The 26,139-nt window shown below is 24.9% G+C and overlaps 1 protein-coding gene across 2 annotated transcripts in view; it reads left to right on the forward strand.

Annotated features, from left to right (window-relative positions):
* Positions 1-24,276, forward strand: part of LOC126859343 (tachykinin-like peptides receptor 86C) — a 38,887-nt gene extending 14,611 nt beyond the window's left edge. Inside the window, exons 2-8 of one of the 2 annotated variants that reach the window (XM_050610494.1) lie at positions 122-335; positions 11,536-11,670; positions 14,290-14,370; positions 17,835-17,985; positions 18,950-19,146; positions 21,640-21,767; positions 24,060-24,276. In XM_050610494.1, coding sequence (XP_050466451.1) covers positions 122-335; positions 11,536-11,670; positions 14,290-14,370; positions 17,835-17,985; positions 18,950-19,146; positions 21,640-21,767; positions 24,060-24,187 — 1,034 coding nt within the window. In that variant the 3' untranslated portion in view covers positions 24,188-24,276. Of the gene's footprint in view, positions 1-121; positions 336-11,535; positions 11,671-14,289; positions 14,371-17,834; positions 17,986-18,949; positions 19,147-21,639; positions 21,768-22,086; positions 22,138-24,059 lie in introns of those variants that run through there. The other variant, XM_050610495.1, reaches the window with a different exon arrangement.
* The last annotated feature ends 1,863 nt before the right edge of the window (positions 24,277-26,139 follow it).

Here is a 26,139-nt window from a genome sequence, read left to right on the forward strand (position 1 = left end):
AAAAATCAAAAAGTCAAAAGTAAAAAAGTATTAAAGTGTTTTCACACATTCGCGAATATATTATGATAAATAAATTTTATCTATAAATATATATATATTTTTTTTTTACTTTTTATTCCAGCTCACCGGCGAATGCGTACCATCACTAATTACTTCTTGGTAAATCTCTCCGTGGCGGATCTTATGATGTCATTGCTCAACTGCGCCTTCAACTTTATTTTCCTCCTCAACTCTAATTGGCCCTTCGGAGTAGTATATTGCACTATCAACAACTTTGTAGCACATGTGACTGTCGCTTCCAGTGTTTTTACTCTCGTCGTAATTTCATTTGACAGGTAAGTTTTTATTAGGAAATCATTTCATACACATCTTCTGCTGTATAATATTATTTCTGATACGGTCATCTGAGAATATTAATTAATACTTTCATAAGGAAGGCCTCAATTTAAAAAGGAAACTATTTATTCGTTTTAATTTCTTTATTTCTAAGAACAAATAACTTATTTTATTTGAGATTCTATTTAAAGTTTTATTTTTGTAATTATATTAAAAAATATTTACTTTAGAGATTATCGCAAAAAATTAATGATTTTTATGTTTTACAAAAATATGTGCACAGGTGTTCTTGTATATTTATTTTAGTATAAATTATTTTCTTATTCTCTCGAAACTTATGGAGCTTATTTTCTCACACGTTATGACTGTAGGGCTTCATTTATCTTTCCTTTATCAATTTCTTTTATATAGGACAAAACAACTGTTTTTTCGTCGATATACGCGGTTTTACACTTATCATCCTAAAATATGAGAAAATGGAGACATACATACTTGCTTCTATAGATCCTTTTTAATGGTGACATGATAGAAAAGCTACTATTGCCTCGAAATCGCTGTTAGCCATGAAGGAAATGCTCAAATCGCGATAGGAATATCGCGATTTGATTTTGGTATCATTTGTATTCAATCGATATTCAGTATAATCTCTAGCAGAGTCAAACGTACTGGATCGTACCATTTCACATATTTGTTCGGTTATCGAATAAAGTGTTCCACAAATGTACAATAATACATTCCAATAAATCAACATTTTTTTTCTATTTCATATTGTTCTATTTTTATTAGTACCCATTGTGTGCATTCTTTCTTTTTCAAAGATATAACACGCAATTGATGTATCTTAAATACACTGTCACGAATATATGTGCTACTCTTATACAGACACGGATAAAATCAATGCAATAAAAGTATCTTATTTTTTTATTTATAATATATATTTTATAATATTTATTATAATATCTTATGTATACATTGCAAGTAATAAAAGTTTTAAATGCAAAATATAAAAATGTCTCACAGTTATATAAAGAAAAAATTATTTTAAATAAACTTTTTTTTTAAATTATAAGGATGATGAACAAGCAATATATGTAAAAAATTATTTAATGTACTTTACACACATAGATCAATAATTATAAAAAGCTTTTACAATTAGTACAGTTTAATGAATACACGTGTATAACATAGTCTCCATTATGAGACTTTTGAGAATTGCATGTTACGTATTCAATTAAGTTACAAATATACATTTCTGGATGCACATGATGGTGATGCATATCTAGATAACGATACTTAACATTATTAATCAGCGCCCGTAGTGTATCTTGTACGATGGATAGCGTTTGAAACTTCCAGCGAAATTGAATTAATTAACATTTCAGGAAAATTCTCATTAGAAAAAATATTTGACCAGTTCAATATAATAGTATTCACTTGCAGTGAAAATAAGAAAACATTACAAATATATACAGATAATTCCTCTCTTTTTTCTTTTTTTCCATATAATTGAAAAACATGATTTTTGTTTGTTAATATAAAATATAAAAACTAAAAGACAATGCTCTATACTCTATACAAATTATAATTTTATGTGTATAAATTTTAGTGATATGTATAAATTATAATTTATTTAATATTTTATAAATAATAAAAAAAAATTGCATGAATAATATAAATATTTCTAATGTAAATAAAAAACCTATTATTATTATATAATTATAGCTTGTAATAAAGCTTTTGTTGATTAATAAAAAAATGAACGCATATATGTTAAATTTTAGTGTAATCTGTTGTTGTTTAATTACTTGTTTAATATTTTATAATTAATTAGTTGTTTAATATGATAAAACGTAACATGACGCGAAAAGAAATCTAAAGTTTCAGTTAAATTATTTAATGATAAATTGCACGCCATGGAAATTAAAGCAGAAGTTGCACAGAACTTTCAGGAATGGAATCGGATAAGGGAATGGGTATAATGAACGCTAATTGATGTAAGAGGATTAGAATTGGAGTTAGTTAACTATTATTAGAGTGAATAGTAGTTCAGATCGTCAAAAAAATGGAAGTGTATTAAAAAGTGTGTACACACTAAATTCGCATTTACTTAAATAAGAAAATATTATGAGTTTGATTTTTAACTTATTTTTATATATGATGTTAAATATTTTATAAATGATGTTAAATATGTATTTTAACATTAAAAAAATATCATTTAAAACAGGATACAGTGTGCTTAAGAAGATAGGCTTAAATTACCTTTTTCTGATATGCAGAAAAAAAATTAATTCAGTTGATAGTTTGTTTTATTGGCTTTAAGATTGTGTATTTGAAATAAACTTTAGTAACATAAAACCTGATGTTATTTATTCAATTAAAATCAAATAAGCTAGGCAATATTTTCCTTACATTAGTAAACAAATGTAATTAAAATAAATGTTTGATTAAGTAAGACAACTATGAACATGTGCAAATATATGAATCTATATAGGTATTATGCATATATTAGGATGACATAAAAGAAAATAAATCCGGATTCATAAATATAATAGACAAATTCATCTATATTTCAAAAACTTTTTTTAACAAATTTTCATCAACCATCAATCAATTAGTAACGGTTTATTGAAAATAGAAATATTGATTTAAAAATCGATTTAATGATCAATCAACGCCAACAGCTAATAATTCGTCTCCCCAATATTAAAGTCTAAGATGTTTTATGTTTTACTGCATTTTAAATTATGTCTTGTCCTCAAAAGATCAATACTTTTCAAGATAAAAATATATTAATTTTATATAGTAATTAATTTTAGTATACTATGCCATAACAATATTTATTTGATATATACAAAACACTTTTGTTCGTAATACACATTGAATATTAGAGGATTTATCATTGTGGGAGTGTCTACGATATAATCAGGGAGGAAGACGTAGTCAATGAATACAAATAAATAATTTTAAACATCTCAAAACATCGAACAAGTTCCAATGCATTTTCGATGCCTTTCGCATGCTGATCGTGAAAGGGAAATCAAAGTTCGAAAGGTCCTGCATGGCTACGCTTCTCATGTATTGCGGTTTGTGTATGTCGGATTTGTTTTATGCTATCGGATAAATTGAGTATCCATTGAAAATTTATTAGATACTACTCTGTAACTTTTATAACTTCGTAATGTATCACTTGCGTATCTTTCGTTATATTTAGTTGACTTATATAATAACTAAATATAAGAAATATGACAAAGTTAATTATGACTTTTAATATAAGAAAAATTATATCAAATTTAATTACCGTGAAACAATAAAGTGACAAACAACAGAAAATTCATCTTTTACTATATTATTGCTTTAATAAGAAATACTTCTTAATTCTTAATTAATATTCTTTGACTTTTATTCTCTTGTGGTAGACGTAATAACATTTCTTCTTGTAACGTAACTCAAAAATAGTACTAAAGTAACTCAATTATATAATTAAAAATAAAAATTATAGAAATTAACCTTTTTATGTTATTTTTCTCATAAAATAATATTAATTTAAAATATTATATAGTAGTGTCTGCTAAACTTATTTGTACTGTTAATAAATATAAAATTTTATAAAAAATTTATTATTAAATAAATTCAAATTGCGATATTTTAATATTACTATATAAATTAAAAAAGAATAATACATGTTATTCTTTAAATTTAATAAACTCTATGATGTACTGTTATGATAGAGAGAGAGAGAGTATTACTTGTTAGCATGTACAATACATTATGTATAAGTGGGTAGCCTGTAAATGACGGATGCTGTTTGCATAATATGTCGATTTAATTTCTAAATAAATAAAACATATCTAGTTGATATAAGCATGTTGATATAAATTAAATCTCAAATAATTATATTAATAATTAACTGGCTAAACTTTTCGTAAAATAAAAATTCCAATAATATTAATTAGAGAGCATAACAGCTAATAGAAAGATAGACTTCTTTTTGAGATGTATTTATATTCAGATTTTGTGTCTGCAGATGCTCACGTATATTAGTATTTTGCCTCACTACTGCAAATGACTTAATATGTTTTCCCAGACAACGCGTCGGTTTGCAAACTTGTTTCGGAATGTTAATTCTCACCGCGCGTGTAGAATGCTGTGTTTTTGCGACGTCGAACGTCGTTATGGTTTCGATGACATTTCCGAAATAACTCGATAGTTCGCTATGCGTATACCCGAAAAAATCGCATGGAAAACAATGCAGCTATTTTGTCTACGTTGCTTATTATTCTAGCGTACAATGACGGAGTGACGGCTGCATTTCCATGCAATTAATAGATGAGAATTAGAAATGAAAACGTCTTTTTGTGCTGATAAAATAAAAATATATAAAAATAAAATGAGAAGCTTTAATAAGTAATATAAAAACAAGAAAGCAACGAACTATAATGAGAGTCAAGCGCAAATAACAGGGAGCGCATAAATTATCTGGAGGACATTCCTTTAATTATCCAGATAAACGCTTCGGTTCCTTTTTGCACCGTATTCAGTAAGTAATAAATTAAAAATTGTATTTCACGATTTCACTCTTCAAGTAATCCCAACGACTCTGATAAAAAGTAAACATGATAAATCTTTTATCGATTCCAACCGCTAGAAACAACACTCCACAGACGCAACAATATGACATTGCAAAAATATGAGTAATGCAAAAAAATTCAAGAGAGATGAATAGATGCAAAGAAATGAAAAGCATAGCTACAAAAAATATCCTAATATTTGTTGGAAGATCGCTTAATCATAAAATGTTTATCTAGATAATTAAAGGAATTTTCTAAAGATAGTATATTCACGCTCTGTTTTTTGCGCTAGGCTCTCATCATCCCTCTCTGCTTCTTTTTATATAAAATATATATTTTTTTTAATTAAAATAAATTAGACTATTTAATCAAATTACATTAATTATTTAATCAGACTATATCAATTATTGCAGTTTATATTGATTTTTAATATTGGATGTATATGATAACATTGTGTTGTGTAACATGTATTGATAACATCACTAAACTTTTGTTAAACTTTTTGTTAAATTTATAATAAATAAGATTTTTTTATTTATGTTATTATCTTATAAATCTAGAGATAAGATAATAATTGTATTATTCAAATTTTGGTAGAAACTAAAACTTTCTTAATTAAACTGAACTGAAACTTTACTGTGAGTGAGTTTCAATGATATTATAAATTGCAATATTTATATACACAGACATATTTATCAAATATAATAAATCCATATTATTTATCAATTAAAAATCTAAACTTTTGATTTTATATTTATTTAAATTTGGCTTTATATCTGTTAAATTCATTTGATTAATCACACAATATTAATACTTCATCATTAATATTTATCAATTGTCTATAATAACAATAAAACATTATTTAGCGTAAAACGCAAGTTCTCGTCGAATGGCAAACTATTAACACATTTCAAAAATGAGAAGTTTTAATTATTAAAGCGTGTATAAAATTACTAGACAAAATGTGCAAGCTATTTGATATGCATTTGTGATGATGGACATAAATTTTGTTTTCAAAAATGCACTTAACATTTTTTGTTATTTACTTTTAATTTCTGTGAAATCTTTGTAAATTTTTTTCAATATTTTTTTCTTTTTATATATTCGTCGATATAGAAATATACATCATCCACATTGTTTGTCTCATATTTATGCGAAGAATTTTATTGTAGACTTTCAAGTTCTAGCTTTTCTCGATCTCGGAGAGAAGAACATAAAGTGCAAAAGTAATTGTCAACTTTAGTTTCTCTCGGGAAACTCACTATATGTTTTATTGCAAGACGAAGGAACAGGATTCATATTTCAAACGTAAAATATTTATTGTCCCGCTGAAACTAAATCGGCGAGAACTGAATGAAACTATTATGAAACATGTAATTAAATACGAACTTTTGTCACAAACAATTCATTGTCCAGATATTTTCTTTCGTTTTTCCTCATTTCAGATTAATTAATCAATGAAATATTACACTCAGATAAACCCGTGTCCCGTGTCCAATGACATCAACGGCTCTCAAATAATACTAAAATTTAATTACAAAACCATATACAATAAATTTTTGTAGTTAATTCAATATTATTTGTTTTTTATTAAATGTGAATGAATGAAAAAAAATAATTTTTTTGTACTTAAAAAGAATTAAAATTTAGTCATATGAAATGATGCCACTTATATCCACAAATTTGACGTAATAAAATTTAATTAATCACTGTATTCTATTTGATTGAGCTTGGTAAACTGTAATTGCATGCAAAATGAGTTAAAATGAGCTAATATCGAAACAAATGAACTCATTTATGATCTAATGATCGCTGAAAATATACATAATTTGTATGTATATTTAGGCTATGTATTGCGTCAATTTGCGTTCCAATTTAATAACTCTAATTAGTTTTAATATTGTATCAATTTATTACTACATTCGATTATTACAATCTAGTATTTTATTAGATGCCAAATAATTATAAATAACATATTGAATTTTTTTATGTAAGTACGTTTGTGAAATATAAATTTTGTGATTAAATTTTACGCAGATATTTCAAAATTTATTAAGAGTTATTTATTGATATAATATTTTTTAATTTGTTACATTAGTACGTGTGCATGTGCTATTATAATAACAGCTATAATTCGTATATTATTAATCATAAAATATGTGTTGACTTACGTTACATAATCTTGTGTATAAAATAATATACAAAAGTTCGAAGAAAGAAGTTTAAATTGAACTTTATATGTAGCAAAATGTTATGTTTAATATGCAAAAAATATTTTTAATCTAAAATACTATTACAATTTGCAACAGCAATTTACATTTTTATTACACGCATTGTAGCATAAAATTGGATCCATTCACACGATTGCATTTCCTATCATATTGGATTACATATGAAACAGCTATTACGCAAAGCATATATGTATAAAGCTCTTACATATAAACTATATGCATAACAAATGCAAAACTCAAAAAAATACATGCAAAAATCTACAACAAAATTTTATACGGTTTTTAAATAGTTATTAAAAGAAACAATGTTAAAACAATAATAAAGAAGTGCTATAGTAAAATTGTCCACTCTTAAAACGTGTTAAATCGATTACATATAAATTAAATTATAACACAATTATAGAAACTTAAATTATAACACAATTATAACACAATTATCAGAATTAACTATTGTATAATTATTATCACAATTTACAATTAACGAAGCTTATTAGTATCAAATAGATATATCCGATATATCCAATAATGCAGATAATTGATATATGAATATATTTACTTTAAGAGTTTAACATTACATAAATTTAAAAATTTATATATTTAATTAAATGATTATTTTATTTTACACATAATAAATATATATGCAATTTTTGATTTATATGAAAAGATAATATATGTGTATATATATGTTGTCTTAAAAATTTTTTATAATTAATTTTAATTTTTCTACAATTTTTTTTATAATTAATTTTTATTTTTCTTTAAAAAATCCGATTTTTTGGTTTTTATGAATTTTAAGAAATTAAATAATTATTTTAAGTTAAAATAGTCCTAATGGATAGTACTAATCCTATTTTTGTTGGCTAAGCCAGTGGAAATCTGGGATCATCGAAATTTTGGGAGGTGTTTCTTAATCGCATGCCCTAATCAGGCGCTCTAATCGCGTATCCTAAACGCGTACCTCAATAGAATGCATCAATAACATTCTTGATTACAAGTCATTGCACTTAGAAATGCGCAAACACATGTATCGTTCAACATGTGTAATATTGCACCTTTTGATCATGATATTGATCAATTAATTGCTTCGGTTGGGTCAGTTAAACCTACCTTTGATCCTGGCCATATTCATTTTGGCTACATCTAGCCAGATATGTAGCTTTGATCTCCATCAGAAGTCAATAAAGAAGAGAAATTTCTTCCGTAACCGACTAATTATTATCGGCACATGAGCATAATTTTATGCTCGTTTACGTTCGTGAGACGTTACGATGTTTGTCGTGCTTCGTTCTAATAAAACTTTTCTTTAATTAATATAATGCCAAATTATTAATTAAAATAAATTGAATAAAACTCTGATAATAATATATTATATATAATTCTTAATAACATATAATTTATTTAAAATAAAATTAATAAAACACTTATATTTTATATAATTTAATAGATCGATAATTTTGGCTTTATATCAGTTAAAGCGAAGCTTTAATTGATTATATGATAATATAGATGAATGGGCTATAAAAAATTAAGATAAAATTGGCGCAATATAAGTTACTACTTTCATAAAATTAATGCAATTATTCTATCGTTTTTTTTATTAAACAAATTAAATAAAATTTATTAATTATAAAAATATTTTATATCTTTCAAAACTTTTGCTTAAATTTATATCTCTTAAATTATATCTATAATATGTTTTAATGCACATTAAAAAAATCTATTAAAAGTTATTAGATTTAATCTATTCTAGCCCATCCATTTTGAGGCAGCGGATCTATATTTATAATGTATATTTGCATCTACAATATCTACAAATCCGTTACCTCAAAATAAAATAAAGTTCATCACTCACCGGCACTGATGCGCAACGGCGGAGTTGTTGGTCTTGAGGCTACATTGTCTGTAACATACAAATATAAAATCCAAATTATAACAGCATCCAAAATATAATTAATATTTTATGCGACAATAAGATCTACTAATAAGAAGCTCTATATAAATATTAAACAACTTTATAAATTATAAAAAGATTTTTTTTCACATAGCAACTTTTATATGATATTTTATATTTACGTAAAAGTCTTTCTTTCTAATTTTCTCTTGCTTAATTAATTCAACTAATGGGATTGAATTATTGTGTACCGTGTGCGCGATTTTTAACAATCAATATACAAATGATAAATACTCACCATCGGGTTGCTCCGCCGGTGCAAGGTGCCTCTCCTAGGCCCCCTCCTCCTCTCAGGATGTCAGGACCGCTTCGTTGTTCTATACAAATAGAAGATTCAAATTGCAGCAACGCTCAAAATAATTAATATTACAGAAAAACTAATTAATAACTTTTACAAAACTTTTACAAAATTATTATTTATACTTTCATATAAAAATCTATTTCTCTAATTCTCTCATGTATAAATCATATAAATAAAAAATCAAATTACGCGATTAATTGCTTAATTTAAATTGCACATTGCAATTAATAAGCAATTAATATATAAATAAAAAATAACTTACGACGGGGCTGCTCTATCGGTGCCCGAAGATCTTCTCCTCTTAAATTGATTTACACGCGCGATACTTTAAACGGCACTCCCGCACTTTTATTAAAAAATATTACTTTTATATTTATACGCGCGATACTTTGATCGACACTCCCGCTTTTTCAAATATCGGCACGATCGAAGCCCGTTTCAATGAGAATCATACTTTGAGTCGGGAAATCATCGATTACCTCGAGCAAGGGAAAGCGGAAGCGGAAGAAGAAATCGTATAAGTAATGATCGTAAAATACTTTGCGTGGCACTCCCGATTACGAAGCAATTACATGAGATATATTCTTTATTATATTATAAGAGTGTAATACGGAAAGTATGATTCGCGTTTGACATTTACACGAGGTCAAAATTATGTGTGTTGTTGCAAGAATGATATAGCAATCGTTTAATTAATAATTATTTTATGCTCGCATTTTAGAAAAAGCACGAAATATAATTTGACTATAAGCACTGTTAAATGAATAATTATCGAATTATTATCGATAATCGAAAAATTGTAACAAAATTTAAAACTTTTATCCCTATTTATTCGATTTTTACTTGCAATAATGAATGATCGCGATTGAGAATTTAATAAAGATTTATTTGCAATTACTTATATTTGCAATAACAGTTTTGTGTCGTGTATTAAAAGTAAATTAATCGTTAGTTGTAATAATTATAGCGATTTCTATTCTGATACTAGTCGGAATCGCGTTTACAAATAGAATTTAAGGATACATAAAGTATTTCGTATCACTATGTTATTGCTTGAGTATCGCCATTCGAATGAGAAGAAAACCATCATCGCGATATATATATATATATATATATATATATATATATATATATATAGTTATATATTATTTATAAATGTAATTAATTATTAATTATATAAATGTAATTAATTATTAATTATATTATAACAGCAAATAATTTCCCGATACTAGTCGCGGTTGCGTTTAGCGAAGGAATTCGACGGAGCGTTTTGCACGATTATTTCCCTGCTCGAGTGTCACCGCGCGAATGATAACAGAGTTATAGTTCACACGAAATACGTAAATAATAGCGCGCCAATGTTTATGCCGTCAAGGCTAACGACTATGTTATTGTGTGTGATAATTTGCTGCCGAAATATTTTACGTATTATGACAGTATATATGACATAGCATATATATATATATATATATATATATATATATATATATATGTTTATTTAAAATATTAAATTTTATACAAGCATATTTTAAATTAATTTTAAATATTTTTATTACTTTATATCAATAGAAGCCTGTCATGAGCGGTGCACTTGAGAGTAATATCAAATGCATCAAATATTAAGTATGTGTGTAATTTTTTAATTTTAATTAATTTTGAAAAAAAACGGAGAATTAGAGTTAATATATGAAAATAATTATACACGCGCACGCACGCGCTCACACACACACATACACGCACAAAATAAATGGCGCGCGAGTAACGCGCATTTATTTTGTTCTAGTACTTGTAAAATAGCAATAAAAAACAATTATTTGTAAAATAAAAAAATAATTGTACTTGTAAAATAGCAAAAAGATACTACATAATTAATATTTAAAAATATCTTTTCTATATAATTATCATTTTAAAATAAAATAATATATTTCATTTTTTCTATATAATTATCATTTTATTACAAAATAAAATATATCTTATATTTTCTTTTAAATAATATTTGAAAGTAATAAATAAAAATATTTACGGTTCTTATGCAACAAAACTCTAAGATAAAAAAATCTTGAGAAATGACAACACTAAATGCCATAAATCTTAACAGTTTGCTGGAGGAGAATATTAAATAGCTATAGTCATACTGTTTGTTTGCAGGTACATGGCCATTATGTATCCTCTGAAACATCATATGTCTCGCAAGAGAACGGTGATTACTTTAATTTTAATCTGGAGCATTTCATCTGCACTAGCGATCCCGTGCCTTTTATATTCCACAACGACATCACGCAGGTAAGTATAATTATCAAAAGCCAGTTTTTATAACTTACAGCAACATTGGAATATGCAGTTGTAATGCATTTTTTACTATCTCTCTTTTTTGTAATAATACAAATTCTCATTAGTTTTCTTAAATTGAGAATGTAAATGATACAAAGAGCAATAGAATAGAATATTTTTCATGTTTTACAATGATGATATTATTTGACTGATGTAACTAATTCTTACATGTCATTTCTTTAATATATATAACATATAATACAATATATCAATATAATATATATATATATATATATATATATATATATATATATATATATATATATAATCAATACAATATATGTATATTTTTTGAAAAAGGTTTCTTTCACTTTTAAATATGTTCAGTGATATTGAATACATCATATTGCAAATGTGTAATTCCAGTCGTATTTACAAAGATATATTGTATGCTATAGAGTACGCGAAATCACAGAGCAATTTTGAAAAATAAAGATAAAGTATGTATGCAAAGTAATATTTTACTTTGAACTTTTTATATACATATGTATGTATTGCATATCTATTTCGTTTTCTTTTCTTTTAAATATTTTAAAAATATTTTTAAAATATTTTTAATATTTTTATTTTTAATTTTGTACTCTAAGTAAATACATTTGAAAAATTATCTATACTTAATTAAACAATTTTTAATATTAAATTTTGACATTCATAAATTTTCTTATAAACAAAAAATACAAGCTTTCTTGAACAATATAAGAAAATAAAGAGAATTTATCTTGAATTAAACTATAAACATATTTTATTACGTTATTTTATCTGCAGAATCTTATTCTTTGCATGATAGCACGTCACGACGAACTTCTTATTTTATTTTCGTAATATACATTTTTTTTAAATAGATATGTTTTTTGTAAAAAGAGCTTATAACTTTTAAATCTGTGATTTAATTATACACAATTTCAAATCTATATTTGTGTTTTATATTAGAAATCGATAAGGAATTGTTCAAGAAAATGTGTTTTATTAAAAATATCTTTTATTTTATACGACATAAAAACACGGTTTTTAAATATGTTATTGTCGAAACGTGGCTTACGTAATCCCTTTCCCCATATAACGACTCACAATCAATTACAGAGCCTCAGTTCGTACCTTGTATGTATTTTGCCAGGTAATGTTATCTACGCATTGATATTTTTAGGATTGCAAAGATTGTATTTTTATAAGCCATTTCATATGTAAATTTGTGCATTGTACATTATTCTATATATATTCTATTTATACGTTTTATATTAAGTATTCAAGATTATTATCATTATAAGTTATTAGTATATAACGATATAATAAAGTAAAAAAAAAATAAAAATAAAAATATGTCCTATACTTTATTTAAAAAATTGGAATAAACTAATAAGTTAAATATTATTCAAACAAAGATAATATTAATTAAAAGTATATTTAAAATTTAGAATTTAAAATTTAAAGATATAAGTTTTTAATAATAATAACATAAAATTATTGAACATTTCAATATTTTTTAATTTTAATACATAATCCGCTAGCCAGGCGATGTCTTAAGTTTTTTGTCACTCTTAATAAATAGAAAAACCAATTATTTTATCGCGTTACATTTTCTTCCTTGTTTATCTTTCTTTATATTTACAATGTACAGATTATTTTAAAAAGCGCATTATTTATAATTAAAAAACAACAAAATTTGTAGTTTCTAAAATACAAAAAATTTCAGAAAATATTCTCCAAATTGTTGTCTTTCTATAAGAATATAATTTTTTAATAAAAAAAATATATAAATAAAATTTGAATAAAACTTTAATAAAAAAAATATATAAATATATAAATAAATTAAGTCTAAAAATTTTCTTATCCTAAGCATACTGGCATACATATTATATTTGCTTTACTGTGAATCCTAAAGCTGATCCTATCTTTTAAAGCTGACCGCATGTTTCTAATGTCGTTTGCACATTTTTAGCGTCAGCTATATTTTTCTCTTATAATAAATAGCTTCTCACAAATTTTAACAAGTTAAAAACAGTTTTTTATAATAGAAAATAAATTGTATTGTAAAATATAATTGCACGCAAATTGTATTGCAAACTATTTTAAATATCAATTGAGACACGCAAATTGTATTTATTGTTGGATAAAACGAGCAGTGATTTTCTAAAATCGTGTTTCATAGAAATTCAATATGCATACTTGAGCAAACTTGATATCTTTATTATTATTAAATTTTATTAAATTTTTTTTTTTTTTTTTTGTAGTAAATAAAATTTATAAGCGCGCAAATATTTTTTAGCAATTTCAAAATCAATTTTGCACAGCCGCATTAAATGTTCCATTCCAATAGCTTTCACGCTGTTTTCTTTCTTATATCCATCTCATTAAATCTTCTCGATTTCAATATTACTCTACTATAAAGGAACATAAAAACCTTTTAAACCTTATTGATTGATATTCAAAAATGTAGACATGCACTTTAATAAGATTAGAAATATTTAACGAGTCTTTTCTCTTTATGATTCCGAATAATATTCCGTATTACGGCAATCGTTATTCATATTTATTTCAATTTGCTTAGGGAAACTAATGTATAGCCAATTGCAGATATTCTCATGGAACAACCAGAATTTCGTGTTATCTCTTATGGCCTGACGGAGGTTATTTACATAGTAAGACAGAATATTGGTAAGTAGTAAACTCCATTTTATTGATTTTTTTTTTTTACCAAACCTACTACAAATCTCGGAGTAATAAACTTTGAGGTGCACATGTATATATATATACATATATGTGCGCGCGCGCGAGCGCGTGTGTGTGTATGAGAGAAATTGAAACTATTAGACGTTCTTTGATAGGAATAGCGTACATGTGAAATCGCGTGCAAAAAAAAATTCCTGTAAACTGTATTCGGAATCGCGATTCATTACAAATGCAAAAGAGATTAAATCAACGATTACCTTAAAAAGATAGATTGGAAGATTGGTATATATCTACTACCAACATATCGCTGGAGAATGATAGGAGTAGTTTGACCTAATTAGAGCGGTTGCATTTGATCCATTGTCTGCGTCAATTGAAAGATATTGCTTTATTAATTATTAAAGGATTAATTGTAAGCTTCGCCGCTTACTATGATTTATTTCGCTTGAAAAAAGATATTAAAATTACAAAGCATTGTTATTGAATTAATGCAGATGAATGAAAGAATTTAATACGGATTATAACGGATTTAATTAATATTATTCTACAGTTAGCTTTTCCCAATTTTAAAATTTAAGAGAATTATACATTATAGTTTAATAACTATCTAATGTATAATAGGATAAATTAAAAAAAGTTATATTTAAAAAAAAAGCTACAAAAGAGAAAAAAATCTAATTAAATGTTTCCTAGAATAAAATTGGCTTTTAAATATAAAGATTGAAAAAATAAATATAATACAAATTCTATCCATGTAATATTTAATAATACAAAAATTTAGATTTTTTTAAAATATAAATTTAGATTGAAAAAATAGAAAGAAAGAGAGAGAGAGAGAGAGAGAGAGAGAGAAAAAGAGAGAGAAAATTTAAAAATAAAAGAGCAACTAATTTTAAACATCATTCTTAACATGATTCTTGAACTTTAATAATTGATTTAAAATTTGCATTGTATTACTGACGAAAAGAAAAAACCTGGAAAAAATAAATTGGGGGATGTAAAAAGTCAATATTGAATATGGTTCTGGCTTTTCTTTTCTATATAAATAAGATAACTCATCATTTTTAAAAATAGAATAAAAATCAATATTCCTTTTTTTTCAAAAAAGGAAAACATATTATTATAAGAAATATTTTATAAAGAAATAAAGAATACTGAACCTGTATATAAAAAAATATATATAAATGTATAATCTGTAATCTGTAAGAATCAAATATATGAATACAGATCTATTTTATATTATTTGCATTATAGCTATACTTATAGCTTTTTTCTCTCAATAAGTTTATAAACATTTAATTACCAAGTTTTTAAATTTATTAAATTAAAAGTTATAAAAACAATCATATCCAAATTTTTTCTTAAAAAATGTTGATTTTAAATTGAATTTTTCTGTAAATTTTGATTATATCTTATTCAGGGAAATATATATCTAACAATAAATAAAACTTTAGGTATATGTATCTTTGAAGTATTTTCATTTATTGATAGTTTGCGAACTTAAAGCCGTTAATATATAATACTCTTCTCTTACGAAGAACATTATCAAAAATTTATGCGTTAAGTGAATATCTCTGTTCCTACATACCTACAAAATGTTTTCCAAAAATTAAGTTTGACAACATTTCTGCTAGATATAACGCATAATAGAATAATTTAAAACACTTCAGCAAAGGAAGTAGCTGGGTTCTATGTGTCAAAATAGTATTCAAGTTCTGCACAGTTTCTATCTATGTCAAGTAGTCTCACAGAACGCTTCTCTTATATACAATTCGACTTATTAAACAATGATTTTCACGTATACTTTGAATTGAAATTCTGATCGAAAGTGTTTGCAATATCATAATTTGATTTAATAAAATTTGGTTTGTTTTTGGGTCAAATCATTTAAAAAATTTACTCGGGTTTGGGCCTAGTTTGTGCACTTTCTTTTAAATTATTATTTTATTCTAATCCAAATAATTCACTAATTTCATATTTTTGACAATAATCGTTTTTTTTTAATTAATTTATCATTAAAATATTTGATTTTGAATTTAATTTATTTTAATTTATCACAAGGTATTCGCTACTGATTTATTTCATTTATAAGATTGTAGAGTTTTATAAAGAGAGGAAAAGGATCTTGAGGAAAATTAAGCTCTTTTTGTTTAGAAATTAATTTTTTTAATTTTGACTCAATGATCATCCTTTTGGGCATCTGCACTAAATTTTAATTTTTTAATTACCTTTGAAATATCATTACTAGTATAACTACTTTTTATAAAGAATTAAGTTAAATAATGAATAACTCTATGACAAATGACAAATCACGTAAAGTAATTGAGTGAAGGATAAAAGACAAACGAATGTCTCATTAACAAAATAAATGAGTATGCTAATTATCTCACTTATTTATAGCAAGTAACAAGGATTCCTGGGCAAGGTCCCCACTTTTGTCTCTTTGAAATTTTGAAATAAGAGATGATTGTCCATGATAAAATATAATAAATAATCGATATCTTGTATCAGATTTAGCAACCGGATCCTCGCGATGAAATAAAATAAGAAATCAATGCATTGATTGATATACGCTTTTCCTATAATTTAAACTAATAATTTAATTTTAAAAGATTTAAATTTTGAAAAATTTTGTTCATGGACGTTATAGCAAAAACAAGGTCGAAATTTGCTGTCTATGCTAAAATACAATTGTCGAAATATTTCGAGCAAATAATGACAAAACTAATGATTAAAGAGATATCAATTTCAATTAGTTACATTAAATAATTCTACCTTTAACAATGATTACATAAACGGCATGAAAAACTTTTTTAATAAAACTCTTTTCATCACTACGATCTATTGAAATGAATAAAAAACATTCTTGTTGTTATATCTATATCGCATAACATATTTTAACTGAATGAAAAATATTTAATTTTTTGGTATAATTATTTTGTTTATCTGCATATCATAAAATGAATTTTGCACAATAAATTCTGGAATTTGCAAATAATAAATTAAAATCAAATCTGCACAACAATTTTTACTTTTTATTATTCTACTTTATGTATAGCTTTTTTCTTTTTAATTAAAATTGATAATTAATTAAGTGACTTAAGTTTTTCATTTAACTTTTTAGCATATTCTAAAATATCAAATTTATATATACAAATCTATTCTAATTAAAGATTGTTAATTTATTTCATATTACTATTAAATTACATTTAAGTATATCTCAATTAATAAATTCTCAATCATAAATAACAAATTCTCTGCAATTTTTTCTTGAGTAATATGTGTGTTACTAGCTCTGTGTATCTTATGAAACAAATTTTGATAAAACTTAATATAATAGCAGTGTATATATATATATATATATATATATATATATATATATATATATATATATATATCTGTTTGTGTGTAGGTTTTTTATGGTTATATATAAATCATCTATTCCACAGTTATAATCTTCTATTCCTCACTGTAACGTATCTGGTTCCTATGACAGTGATGGCTGTCTGTTATGCATGTATGGGACGAAAATTATGGGGCTCAAAATCTATTGGCGAACTTACACATTATCAAAAAGAATCGATGAAATCTAAACGTAAGGTATGTTATTGATTTTTATGTTGCAAACATTATATATTCGGACATATATGGAATATATAGAATGTATCGGATATATATGGAACATATATATTGATATAAATATAATATGCAAAAATCTGTCGATATGTCGTCTGTTATGTTGTGAAGTCCAAAAATAAATATTTTCTTGTACATTGTATGCTGATAGTATCTTGACTTTTTAAAAAAATAAAAAAGTGTATCAGAAAGTTTGAAAAATAGCTACAAATAAAATACAAAATATTGTAAAAATTTTTACCTTTCAAGTACCCAAAAATTTCGGAATGTGCTTTTATAAACTAAGTCATAGTCGCTTTATTGCTATGAAATGGTTCGCAAATTTATTTACACATGCAAATCAAAAGTTTTTATAATTATCTGTTTAAATATCAAAAATACTTTTGTATTTTTAATGACATAAATTATTTACTTCTATGTTTTACATGAAACTTTTAATTGCGTTGGGAGTAGCAAATTAATAACTTGCAAGACAAGTTGAAATTGTAAACTTTAGGATAGGTTTCTATTAAGCTCTTCCTAATACTATTGTCCAGCGCAATGGACATTGATATAAGTTTCGGAATTAAATGCAACTATACAATGATTGTCCGTATCAACCGTAAAAATATAACAAAATGCAACAATAAAAATATTTGCTAAATTTTATTAAAAGCTTAAAATTTGTAATTTGCTTATAATTTTTAATTAATAATTTTATATTTGTAATTTATAATTAATAATTCGTCCAATACATTTATAACAAGAAAGGAATTATCTAATCAATAAATTGCGTGTGACCTTTTATAAAGAGTAAATGTAATTTAATAAAGTGTATATATACCAGTATCAAATTTATCAAAATGTCCATAATTAAAAAAATATAATAATTGGAGAAAAATAAAATGTATTAAAAAAAAATCTTGTAATATTTTTTTGTTTGTTACAGGTTGTAAAAATGTTTATCATTGTGGTGACAATATTTGCGGTGTGTTGGCTGCCATATCAGGGATTCTTTATTTTTGTGTATCATTATCGTCATTTCGCAGAAAGCAGTTATGTACAACATGTATATTTAGGCTTCTATTGGCTCGCCATGTCCAACTCTATGGTTAATCCGATTATATATTATTGGATGAATAACAGGTATTGTATTGTTTCTTATAATGTCCAAAAGCTTCAACAAGGAGAGAAATGCAATTTTTACTTTTTTTTTATAAAAGAAAACAGTTTCACATGTATTTTATATTTAGTAGTTTTATAGAACGTACATCTTAATTTTACAGTAGAATAATGATGAGATAAATATAATATCGACAATCAGACAAGATTTATATAAATTCAATGCAATATATGTATATAATATTTCTATAATACATTGGAATGAAATGAGGTTGAAAAATGCGGAAAAAAATTTATTGTATCTTAAAAGCATGAATTAATAAAGTTTGAGATAAATATTGCCAAGAGTAGGTTTGCAATAAATTGATACGACATAATATAATAAGATTAACAGCATGACGTGTAAAATAAAGGTATATATTTGATAAGACTTTACGTTTGCATTAAACTGATTGAATCCGAGTCATGTGAAGTGGATGAAATTTACATAAATCCTAGTAACATTCAATCAAACATAATACTTTGAAAATTGGACAACTTTTGAGATTATAACAAAGCAATCTGGCAATTAAAGAAATGAAGACAAAACTTAGGATTAATGATGTCAAAAATATAATTCCTCATCTTGAAACTTTATCGGGAACCTTTGTACAAAATTGTATAATCTCACTGTTTCAATATAATTAGTATTGCTTTAAAAAAAAAGTATAAATTATAAATTTTAATTGCTTTTCTAAAAATATGTGTTTAATAATTTCTATTAATAATCACATTTTTAAAAAAAGTAATAAAAAATTATGTAAAAAATTTTTCATAAAAATACAATTATTTCATAAAAATACAATTAATTTCTACGTTACTTTACGTTAGAGACAATTAATAATAATTATATAAGCTTAATAAAATTTTTGTACATTATGAGTCATTTGGCGGTTTTGTGATCATTTAATTGATAACGCGAATAATATTGATCCATCGGTTAATCATAGAGCTATCGTTCTAATCATACATTTTCTTGCATTCACATTGATTCAGAATAGTTTATTTTACTGGTGTTCCATTCGTTAAATTTTTTTATTCTGGAAACCAATCAGGTCTGACGCAATATAATCATCAGTATCAAATACGCTTTATCTTTATTACACTTTGAAGGAATCTTGTTATTAGGAATAACGTTTGCTATATCATTTATTCTCTTAGACAATCCTATTAATGTTGAAACTTTAGACAATCTTCTAAGTTAATGTTTGATAATCATCCGTACTATATTTAATAAAATATAATTGCGAATGATCAAAAGAGAAATAACTAAAAAAAATTAATTAAATTGCTTATAATTTTTTTCCCTCTATTATCTCTCTTTTATAATATAAAATATAATTAAAAACATTTTAGTATGATGTAACACATAGTAATAAAAAATAAAAATAGTCTATTTACTCTTTAAAAACATTTTTTTTTTTAAATTATATATGATTGAATAAACATATTATCAAAAAATTTTTAAACAAAATTAAAAACAAATTTTTATAGAAAAATATATAAAAATATTATTAGCAACTGTAACATTTTTATCATCAATCCAATTTAATGCGCAATTAAATTTTAAATTAAATTTACAAGAAAAAATTAAGTTTGTAATTAAAATTTAAAGTTTTGTTACTTCTATGACGTCCAAATTATCATATTTATATTAGACTTATTTTAACAATTGCAAATCCTGTTCCATTAAATTGCGCATGTAAATGCATTATAGTTCTAAATCTTACTATCTTATGCTGCAACGACAAATTGATTAAATTTGAAGTTTGACATCTTCCACTGTGACAGCGCTGCAATATTTGCATTTTCTCCACCATTGTCTATTCAACGACCATTGCATACCTGCAATAAGTGTGTGAATTCAATTATCATTCAATTATCATCATTCTATTAAAATGATGTGCGCAATAGCATAACAATCACAAATGGATGTCATTGGTGTTGATGTTATAAAATGATTACATAGTAAAATACAATAATTACATTATTTTCTGGCCTTTTACTGCTATCACAATTCTCACTCACAATCTATTAGATTCTACATAATAAACGCACGAGTTATAAATTTAATATTATATATTATTTAAAAATTATATATATATTATATATTATTTAAAAATTTTAAAAAAACAGAGAAATAAAATGTGTTTTATTTATTAACAGGTTATGCTAGTTATCTATATTTTTAGCTTTTAAATTCATTTCTTGATAAATAGATATGTAATATAAATATTGGAGTATTATGATCTGATCTGTACTCAAAGTGCTAATCCGCTCGATTTTAATATAATGAAAATATAAAACTATCTTCAATTTATTCGTGTGTGATCTGTATGAGCGCACAAACTGCATTATTTTACATACGCAGTCCTTTGCCAATTGGATCCTTTGCATCCAAAACACTTTAATTTAATTAATGAGATGCACAGAGAATTATTTATAAACATAGCCACATGAGCGTAATAATTATTTCAGGTTTCGAGTTTACTTTGATTTAGTACTCTGCAAATGTTGCTGCATGATGGATCGAACAAATGTGCAACGTCGTGAAACACAAGAGTTGACAAGATTTCAACGCTCCGATATCCTTGCATGCAATTCGGGTAATTACTTATCATTCTATTTTGATTACAAATGACATTCAATCAATATTTTATCTTTATTTTATATTTGTAAATATTCTCAAATATAACAATTTACATGATATGTTTGGCAATTCGATATAGTTTATCCGCTTCATCTGCTTTGAACAAAATACAAATCACAATTTTATAATATTATGCAAACAAAAAGAAAGATATCGATGTCATTTTAAAAACATTTATCCAAAAAAAAGCTTTAATACTCGCGCTTATTTTTCTTTCCAATAAAATATATATTATATTTCACTTGTATGATCAGCTGCGCAGAAAAATGTTAAAGGTAAACTGTTCCATTGACAACGCTGCATTGCCGTTAACGAATCGAAGAGACAGCGTCAAATCGTCGAATTATATCGTTTGAAGCGTCAGACGGACAATATCGATCAGCATTCGATATCTCGTCCAAAGGATCGGATATAGCGTTGCAGATATCGCGTAATTGCAAAGCCTGCAAATCGTTTATTTTCAAAGATAGAATGTTTTATACATGAGAAGGATAGACAGTCTTCATTTAGAATTTTCTTATACATGCTTTATCATGCTTTTGCAGCGCCGTTGACATAAACTTATCAATGCGCATGAAACTTGATATATAAGATCCCAAGTAGCAAGGAGACATCAAATGACGTCTTAATTTCTAACGTAAAGTTATTAAAGATATTTAAGACGTCAAGTCTAAGACGTCATTAAAGCGTCATTTGATGTCGCCTTGCTACTTAGGGATATGAATAAAACAATATTTCATCCACCTTTGTGTTCACTTATCTTTGAAGATATGATACTCAAACTTTAAAACTAAAAGAATAATATTTTCTTTTATTTTCTTGTAATTTTTAAAGTACAATATAATAGAACAAATAATATATCTGCGTTATAAGATAAAACATTGATTAAAACATTTTAAAGAGCTTTGAAAACATAAAATTACATTTTTTTGAAATTTTAATTACAGAATCTGTTAGCAATAAAATTAACGTTTAATTTATAATTTAAATGTTATTTTTCAATAGAAATTAAAAAATTCATTTATTTCTAGAGCAAATAAAATATATCATGTTCATATTTTAAATCATCTATAAAAATCATTTTAAAATTGATAAATTTGTCAGTACAATTAAACTGTATAAATAACAAAAAATGTCTATGAATTCATTATTTTTTATTTTTTTAAATCTATTTTTTAATATATTCCAAAAGAGTATCTGTATGCATATTTTTTGATTTACATATTTTGATAAGTCAGAACAAAAACGCATTTACTATAATTTATTCATATAATTCATTTATAATTTCCCTTTTTTATTTTCTTCCCTATATTTAAAATATTTTCTTTGTATAGTAGATATGCGCATTCTTTCTTACGTTACAAACATACCTGTGTGCAAGTATTTCACATATTTTGTTTGGCACACGATGCGACAAGTATATTGAAAAATGTTATTGTAAGATCTTACAGTAAGTAAGTTTTATATAAATCACCACATATATTTTTATACTATCTTCGGGAAAGTTTTTCTAGACAATATCAAATTCAAACAAATATTTGATTTAATGTTAGCATTCATTCTTACAATAATTTAAAGTTTACATTTTGAAGCTCAGTTGATATGTTTCTTTAGATAACTGAACATATCGTTTCATGTTTTATAATCTATTTAAGAATGATTTCTGATTGAATCATTCTCGAGATTGTATAAAGCAAAGATATATTCTGCTATTTAAAGAAACATATCAATTTAGCTTCATAATGCAAGTATTAAATGTTAAAATATTAAATGTTTTTAAAGCTAAAAATAGTTTAATAAAGACGAGATATGAACCAATTTGTGCGCCAATATATCATGACCAGCTTCAAACATCTAACAATACTAGCAATTTACGGCGCGGCTTAGTTGATAGATAGAAAAAAATTTTTATTGAAAAATATTCTTCTCCAGTACTGCAAAAAGTACAAACATTTTTTATCAAAAAATTATATATAATACATATAAGAAGTGCAAATTTATCTTTAAGTATTAGATAAAAAAATAATTAATAAATTTGAGCAACGCACTTAAAAAATTTAATTTTTAAGAATACAAATATATTCAAGCATGTACACAATGCATGATTGCATTATGCAAAAAAATGTGCAATTTTTGCAAATTTTGGATAAAAAAATTACACAAATTCTACAACATTCTGGATCTTAACTAGGAGAAAATAACTTTCGCAAACATTTCATCTGTTGTTTGCGCTTCGCTTTATTTTCAGGTCGTTGCAAATCGACTTCCATCAGGTGGCGACAGGACATGGCAGAGAGCCAGATACAAATGTTTAAAACGAATACTCGAACAATGAGCGGGAGTCTTCACCTTAAAGAGGATGTAGCTATAATTTGAATCAAGTATTAGTTTAAATTTACATTACAAAACAATGTATCTATTAAAGATGATGTCCTAATATCACCATTTTCATGCTTCATATATGATTTATTTGCCTTATTACTATATTGTATAATGTTATATGCACGGCTTCTTCATGAAAATAAATAAATATTTATTTATATTTATATTATTGTATTTAAAAAATTAATAACTCTATATTTTATAAAAGTACAATGTTTTTAATTGTGTTTTAATAGCTTTCAAAAATTAAGAGAAATTATTTCAATATTTCTTTCATAAGATCATTCACATATGAAATAACTTACACGTTATTTGTAAAATAAACTTAATTTTTTTCTCGTAACAAGGTCGCTAGTAAAAAAATCAAAGAAATTTGGTTAATTGTGAGCTTAATAGATAATATGCTTAGATTGTATGAGCAACATTATATTCGCAACATTGTCATGTCAGCTACGATCGGTTTTCACGTTTTGACACAATCTTTGCAGTCATAGGGAGAGGTCACTTTATATTCAAAAAAACTTTATATCCAAAAATAGGGTGCCGTATAGTGGGAAGAAGAAACCTCGGCAACCGTTTTCACAGTTATTTTGTCACGGAATGCAAAAATTCCGCGTGATAGGAAAAGTCCAATTGGCCTCATTCCAGATCTGAATCGCGCATTCCTGAAATTCTGCTCGCTCTAAGCGGAAAAATATTTCCATATTATTACTTGCACCGATATTTCCGCGATATCGTACGCGATTATGCCTTTCTTGTTTTCGCTGAAATCTCCAATTTTTTTTTGTGCGACAAACATATATCAAAGATATATCAATCTTGTATTAATTTTTATTAATATTTTAATTTTTATTTAATTATTTATTGTCTATTGTCAAAAAATTAGAACTTTAAATTTTAATTTTTGAATAACTAATTCAACGTTGATTAATTTTAATTGTAAAACTTGATCCTTATTCTGCCACCTTGTCTATTTTCTAATGTTTCTAATTCCAGATTTGAATTCCACAATTAATAAATGTTAATAAAATTAATTAATATATAATAGTAATTATCCATTATAATGATAAAAAATAAGAGTTAGAGATAATGTCAAATTGTAAGCATCATAAAGAAAATAGAAGAGATTTCTGTATATTTTGTGTATTTAATGTAGTAAATGTAAATATAACAATTATGTAATTTGAAAGACATAATTTACCTTATTTAATAACCAAGTATTTTTAAGAAAATACCGAAAGACATTCCCGCAAACAGTATTGTCAATATTATCAGCTTATTTATTATAGTAAAATTATTATCGTAAAGATTTTATTTATTAAAAATATATAATGCCCCGATATTCAAATTAGTATCAAAAGACACAAATTCTAAGTGTGTTTCATAATTAAAATAATTTAATTATAAAAATATTTTTATAATATTTTAACATAATTAAATTTTGGTGAACAAAAGCCACACATATTATTACTGTAGTATTGTATGCACTTGCCTTATTATTAAAATATAATAAATTTATATATAAAATATATTATACATTTTTGAAAAAATATTACTTGACATCTAATTTTATTTTTTCGCAATAAATTTTGTATAAATCTTATCGTTACTTATAGATAAATGTTTTTTTTCATATACATATATGATTAACAGATATTTTATAATAAAAATTGCTTTGTCATAGTACTTTGAATGAATGACATTGTTATATCCAACGTTTTTTTCTTGTCATTCCTTGTAATTGCCAAATCAGCATTTTATGTTATACTACGTATATGCAAAATTATTACTCTCATTAACGCGCATGAAAGCTCGTTGTAAACTTCGAAGCTTGATGACAGATTATTCTGTCGATATATTGCGCTAAAATATAATGCTCAAGAACAAATAATTATTATAATATATAATATAATTATAAAATAATTATTTATTTGGGTATTTTAGAT

Source organism: Cataglyphis hispanica, chromosome 3 (genome assembly GCF_021464435.1).
Source record: "Cataglyphis hispanica isolate Lineage 1 chromosome 3, ULB_Chis1_1.0, whole genome shotgun sequence".
Taxonomy (NCBI): domain Eukaryota; kingdom Metazoa; phylum Arthropoda; class Insecta; order Hymenoptera; family Formicidae; genus Cataglyphis; species Cataglyphis hispanica.